The sequence below is a fragment of the Priapulus caudatus genome, unplaced genomic scaffold, assembly GCF_000485595.1.
Source record: "Priapulus caudatus unplaced genomic scaffold, Priapulus_caudatus-5.0.1 Scaffold32, whole genome shotgun sequence".
Taxonomy (NCBI): Eukaryota; Metazoa; Priapulida; class Priapulimorpha; order Priapulimorphida; family Priapulidae; genus Priapulus; species Priapulus caudatus.
Window position 1 is genome coordinate 397642 of NW_014577093.1, and position 6976 is coordinate 404617.

A 6976-nucleotide genomic window follows, 5' to 3' on the forward strand; every position below is an offset into this window, starting at 1 on the left:
GGGATTATATTTTTTAACACAAGCTGATATGGTTGAATAACATTAGTTATTTCACACGTGAGCACAGTTTTCTAACAAACTATGTAGGGGGATTATATTTTTTAACACAAGCTGATATGCTTGAATAATATTAGTTATTTCACACATGAGCAGAGTTTTCTAATAAACTATGTACTGGGGTGGAACATATTTTTTAACACAGGCTGATATGGTTGAATAACATTAGTTATTTCACACATGAGCACAGTTTTCTAACAAACTATGTAGGAGGACTATATTTTTAACCCAAGCTGATATGCTTGAATAATATTGGTTATTTTACACGCGAGCACAGCTTTGTAACAATCTATGTGCTGAGAGCAGATTATATTTTTAACACAGGCTGATATGCTTGAATAATATTGGTTATTTCACACATGAGCACAGTTTTCTAACAAACTATGTAGGGGGACTATATATTTTTAACACAAGCTGATAGCTGATAGGCTTGAATAATATTGGTTATTTCACACGCGAGCACAGCTTTGTAACAATCTATGTGCTGAGAGCAGATTATATTTTTAACACAGGCTGATACGGTTGAAGAATATTGGTTATTCCACATATAAGCACAGTTTCGTAACAAACTATGCGCTGAGGGTGGATTATATTTGGTTGACTTCAAAGCCGAGGGTGATGTTCAACTTCCCCCCTATAGATAGCGCCACTCGCAAACATCCAAGATGTCAGAAAAAGAGAGAATTCAAGTTTTCCCTTCGCGAATGTAAGTGTATCATCATCAATGATATCATCAACATTTTTGTTTTTGCTCCTATTCCTCCCAAGGTAGATGTTTACAGCATCACATAAATTCACGAAACGTATAATAAGTGAAACATACTAGAAACAAACTACACGTGAAAAGCAGTGGCAACATAAAACGTGACACCTTAGTCACGTTGGTGTCAATAAACATTGATTAATAGGCCTACTAATCAGTAATTCTATGCTAATTTAGTGTCCGTCTATAAGTTCGTTACATGATGAGACTTTTCTCATAATTCCAACTATTCTGTGCATTCTTTGTTAAACAAAATAAATTAAAATAGCTATGGACAGTGATTCACTGATTTTATAATGATAGGCCCTACCATTTATTTTTTAACAATCAATAGAAATTAAATTCACACATTGATTGCAAATTGGTCCAACCTGATATGCAAAATACGAATATTTTAGTGTTTAAGATATGGTTACACAATTTGCTTAGAGGTCACCTTCGCATTACTTTCGAAACATATCATCAGATAGTACGTCATTCCTCTGTGCTAGACTGTAGCTTTATACATGCTCTTGCATCAGTTATCTAACAACTGCAATAACATGATATTCTGATTATCTTTTTGCAGATAAATTTAGTCCATGTATTTGACTGAAATGCACATATTAAATTGCTGTTTATTAGAATGATTAAAAGCATATTATTTATCGATTATATGCAGGCATGAAAATTTTCCTCGGATTCGCTTATTACCGGGTTTTGGTTTTCATGTTTGTCATTTTTGAGATCGATGCAAAAAAACTAATAAAAATTTGATGGGGGTGGGGGGCCGTGGTAAGGTGTACTTTTCACTTTCCACTATCATGGACAGAACAATTTGCATAGCTGTAATATGAATGGACAAATAGGAAATGCTTGTGAAAATACCCATTTTATGGGGAAGTCACAGGGATAGTGGTAGTCAGCCTGTCATTGTTTTACGTATTGCTGGTGTTATATTTTATATTCATTGAAAGTGTACAAGCTAAAAGTCTGTCTGATATTTTCAGGGCGCAGACTATCATGAAGGCTCGTCTCAAAGGAGCCGAAAAAGGTCACAGTCTTCTCAAAAAGAAAGCAGATGCGCTAACCTTGAGATTCAGAGCAATTCTCAAGAAGATTATCGAGGTAACTAAGAAATAAACTCATTCAGAATTGATTTATTGTTAAGCTTATACTATCCACATTTGTGTATAAATATTTAGGATTCAGTGTTAAAGCTACATTATACAGTTTACTTTTATCTTTTGGTGGCAGGTGCAAATGACAATTTTCGTACCCATGTGTAATTTAGTCAAGTTGTGAATTTGTTTTTGTAGACAAAAGTCCTAATGGGCGAGGTTATGAAGGAAGCAGCTTTCTCCGCAGCGCAAGCCAAGTTTGTTATTGGTGACTTTAACCATGTGGTGCTGCAAAATGTCACCAAGGCACAGACAAAAGTTCGGTCAAGAAAAGACAATGTAGCCGGTAATGTATTAATCATTAAAATCAAAAAGTGGCATTGTTACATCTGTAACAAGTCTCTTCTTCTGCCTATTTGAGTAATATGTGAAGTACCAATAATATACTGTCAGATAGTGATATTTAACTGGTGAAACTAGTGATGAATTGAAATTTGCTCTAAGTATAGTCATAATCCCTATCGTTCACTATAGTGCACATCTTGCTACATATCTGGATGTAGCATATTTACTTGGCTCTATCATATGTAGTGACAAATCAGTCTAATTGCTACTAAGTATAGGTCTGGTATTTAATTGCTTATTTGCATACTAAGTTATGTTCTTGTTTCAGGTGTGCTGCTTCCTGTGTTTGAACATTATGTGGATGGGTCCGACAGTAAGTTCTACATGAATTAGACACACGTAAATTCATGGTTTTTACAAATTTGATGAAACTTATTGAAATATCGTGGGTGTAATCCCTTCAATAGAAATAAAATCTTGAGAGTACTGTGTGTCTGCACGAGGTTGCCTATGGTTTGTGGGTGTGCGGCGATTTTTATGGCGTTGTTTTTCAGGCTACGAATTGGCTGGGTTGGCGCGTGGTGGACAGCAAGTGAGCAAGATTAAGAAGAACTATGCCAAAGCTGTTGAGCTGTTGGTTGAACTGGCTTCTCTTCAGACATCATTCGTTACCTTGGATGAAGTCATCAAGATCACAAACAGACGAGTGAACGCGATTGAATACGGTAGGGGCCTAGGCACGCATCGGAATGCCACAGCTTTGTATCAGATAATTAACAATTAATATATAATTATTAGCAGTTATTATATTAGAACTTACTTGAGGCATGTTTTAGTCTAGCCTTGAAAGTGAATGTGTGTGGAAACACATGGATGCTGTCAAGCACTGTTGTTCATTTTTTTAGCTCATCTGACATAGTCGGATGCAGCTTGTAGAATTGCATGAGCGTGCGTCTGTCCGTGCGTCCGTGCGTCCGTGCGTCCGTCCGTCAACAGTTGGGCACAAATCGTAACCGCTTGACGTACGGTCACGATATTTGGGACGTGGGGGGGTAATCCGAAAACGAGTTGGGATGTCGAAGCTGGGGGTCAAAGGTCAAGATGTGTAAAAGAAGGGGGAACATTCCCTCCTTAACTTAAGGTATAGGGAGGAAATGCAGAATTGAGGCACAAATCTAAACGGCTCGACCTAGGCTCGTGATAGTCGGTGTATAGCATCATGGTAGGAAAAGCCATCACTGTGCTGAAATTGGAGGTCAAAGGTCAATGGGGCACAGAGCAGATTTTAGACATTTTCTGAGAACATGGTCTGACGGAGCGATTGAAAAACTTTTTTGTTACAGCGGTGACCTAGCATTTTTATGGCTTTATTGAAAGGACCATGAAATGTACTTTCTGCTGACATGCGAAGAATAAGTGTCGGATAACCTTTTGACCCTCAAGAGGAGGGTTAAACATGGATTTGTTTACTGTCTGTTAGAAAGAATTTGACTGCCGGGTTTGCTAGTAGAATCTATACATGCCTGGATGTATGAGGCTACAATGTCAAAGTGAAATTTCAAAAGCTAAATTTGGTTGGAGAAGGTTTATACTCCTTAAATCGTATAATTTCTATGGCATTTTGTACTGTCAGTGTCAGTGTGTTACATGTAACGTATGCCACTGGCAGTGGCCGTGGTGGTGATATTACTGTGTAGTTTTTGCCTGCGTTAATTAGTTACAGGTGGCAGCTCTCTATTTCAGCCTGTAGGCTTGCGTAGGTAAATGAATGAGTGCTTACCTATTCTGTCTTGCAAATAGTTGTCGCTACTACGTACGATGGGAGCTTCCATCTTTAATCTTAAGACACTTAAACATACGTGCCATCTCGTGGCAACTTTCATAACGATCCCAACGAACATTCCTTTGAGAAGGTTCCTGATACCATCCCTGTGCCTTCCACTGTTTCGGCGTGTATGTGAACACATTTGGGACCAACAGGGTTTACTAGAATCCCACCACTCCACCACAGTCACCACAGTAGACGTTAGATGAGCGCTGTCGCTCCGCGGCACTTGTTTTAACTGGCTATTGGTTTACGATGTTATTTAATATGCATGCTTTCGTAAAGTTCACATATTAATAAAACAGCATTGACAATAGTAGTCAAGTTTGAGGTCCCTGTTGCTAATTACCATTATTCTTTCTCTCAGTTATCATTCCACGTATAACGCGAACATTGGCTTACATCATAACCGAACTGGATGAGAGAGAAAGAGAGGAATTCTACAGGTAGGCACGTCCCCTAAGCAGACTTTCCTGTTCTAGTACAAGTATTTGATACATGTATAGTATCAAATACTCTATATTTCAGTAAGTGCTGTTCTACAGTGCAGTTGACAGTGTGTGCTATTATGTTGGTGTAATTTATGTTATTATGTTTTTAAATATTTAATGGATCAATAGTTCAAAATTTTTCATTTTTTCTCATGCAGGCTCAAGAAAATACAGGGAAAGAAGAAGGTAATAAGAGCTGATGCAGAAAAGGTTAGGATAGCACTGAAAGAAAAGGGAGTTGATGTGGATAATCCAGCAAACATCCTAGAAGCAACAAATCAAGACCAGGATCTACTTTTCTAGTTCTGCTTCAAGGTCTAGGAAGTATTGGTATGCTTGGTAACGTGAAATTCCGACGTAAACTTGGTTACAGTGAAAAGTGCACAGCATCTAAAGGGTCCTGCATCCCGCATTTGCCATGGAAAGGGAAATATACTTGATATAAAAATCTACTATTGAGTATTGAGTGTAAATTCAGATAAGCAATAGAAGGCGTAGATATTTATATGCTGTGTAGCAGTGCACTGTAACGTTACTTTGGTTACGAAGGTAAAATAGTAATATGAACTTGTAGCTAAAGTAGGATTCCTTCTACTTCAAAAACTCAGTTGTGTACAAACTAAAACCATTAATAAGGAAAAAACAATATGCACTAAATATGATTCAAAGTTGGTGACTAATTGTTTTCTGATCGACTTATTGGTTTTGGTATGTTGAATTGCATAACAACTTGTATAATTTAACAATATTTATCACTTACAATGTATGTATTCACTTGCCATTCAAAGTTGATGGAAGCTGAAGCTGATCCAATTTGAAAGCTATTGTCGAGTAAAATTCTACAATTTTTATAATGAAATGGAAATAACTGCATGTCAGTTATCGTTAAACTTTAATCATTACAAATGTAAAAACTAGGGAGTCGTGTAACAACACGTTAATGCAAGTTCTAAATAATAGCAACTCTAAACAAGTTACAGGAAGTTGAGTTACAAGAGGTAAAGTAGAAATGACTACTATGTACTGATTACTGTTGGTTTAATGTAGATTGGTGTATTGGCTTAGTCAACCCAGTGATCATTCCTGGCAGCACAGTGAATGTTGTCAGTCATTAAAGTCATAGTAATAATATTATCAGTTGTTTCTGCTGTAAGTAGAGTTACTGCCCTGAGCTGATTACAACTCTAGGTCTGGCTTTAGTATACGATACTGATCGAAACAAACAATAAGCTTTCTAATCAAGTTGTATAATTTGTTTAAATTTTCGTTATTTTTTTTAACTATATATATGTTAATATAAAGAACAATAATGTAATGAAACATGTTGGAACTAATGTTAATAAATATATGTATGTATATACATGAGGGTAAACAACATATTTCGTGAAGTTTTAAGTAATGTGAAGTAGTTTACATGCTATATGTATTGGTCTTTGAGCTAGCGTTTAAAATGCAACAGTGTGAGTATGGTTAAGGTGATTCTTGCCCTCAAACCTTCACCTGTAGATGGTCTTTGCTGATTAAAGCACGTCATCAGCGGTCTGCAAGACAATTATACACACAATGGCTGTAGACAGAATGACATAATTTGCACATTAACGCTTCCACGTTAGTACGTTGTGAGTGGACATTGACACTACGGTAAAACATGCTAGTCTAACAGCTTTGTTAACAAGAGCGTGCTGATTCATTATTGGTATGATTTAACTCTACACTTTTTTAAAATCTTTGTTAGGGCCGTAGCTAGCGGAGGACAGGGTAATGTCAAATGTAGACAAATGTCGATACTATTACATGTCCAGGGGCCAACGTCGAATTGCCCACAGTCACCTGCCCAAAACTCCTCACATTTACTTCCCCTTCCTCTACCTCTCAGGCAAAATGACTAAGCTATGCCTCTGGCCTTATATGTGTGATGTTGAGAGTATGTGAATAGTAGGTACCTCACTGCAGATGTCTACCATGGCATTGACTGTCTGGTACTGTGTCTGTAGCTGATACATCGTGTACTCCACAGCACACAGTAGCTGGAAGTAGTGGCTTAGTACTTCACAGTCACTGTAATCAGACCGCAGGCGTTATTAACACTCTGGTTGGTTTCACTGCTTAATACAGGCCCTGATGCATCTTCCCTCGTCAGAAAACCCATCACCATGCCATTGACAAACGACTTAAAACAGGTGGATTTTACCGCCCCCACACCGCACCCACCTCACACTGCCCCCACACCGCACCCACCTCACACCGCACCCACCTCACACTGCCCCCAGCCCGTCTCCCCACCTCACACTGCCCCACACATCCGCACCCATCTCACACTGCCCCCATCACCTGCCCCCCACCCCGCACACCACACACAGCCCAACCTCAACACTGCCCCCCCCGCCCGCACACA

General features: G+C 38.4%; 1 protein-coding gene across 1 annotated transcript; it reads left to right on the forward strand.

Moving 5' to 3' along the window:
* The first annotated feature begins 711 nt into the window (after positions 1 to 711).
* LOC106816614 (V-type proton ATPase subunit D-like) lies at positions 712 to 5960 on the forward strand. The gene is made up of 7 exons (XM_014821240.1): positions 712 to 763; positions 1810 to 1927; positions 2119 to 2266; positions 2594 to 2638; positions 2820 to 2990; positions 4458 to 4536; positions 4740 to 5960. Exons 1-7 carry the CDS (start codon positions 723 to 725, stop codon positions 4882 to 4884), a joined length of 747 nt encoding a protein of 248 aa, XP_014676726.1. The 5' UTR covers positions 712 to 722; the 3' UTR covers positions 4885 to 5960.
* The last annotated feature ends 1016 nt before the right edge of the window (positions 5961 to 6976 follow it).

Coding starts and splice junctions, on each gene's coding strand:
- LOC106816614 (XM_014821240.1), top strand. CDS start 723: ATGTCAGAAAAAGAGAGAATTCAAGTTTTCCCTTCGCGAAT. Junction 1,928..2,118: donor TTCTCAAGAAGATTATCGAG/GTAACTAAGAAA, acceptor TTGTTTTTGTAG/ACAAAAGTCCTAATGGGCGA. Junction 4,537..4,739: donor GAAAGAGAGGAATTCTACAG/GTAGGCACGTCC, acceptor TTTCTCATGCAG/GCTCAAGAAAATACAGGGAA.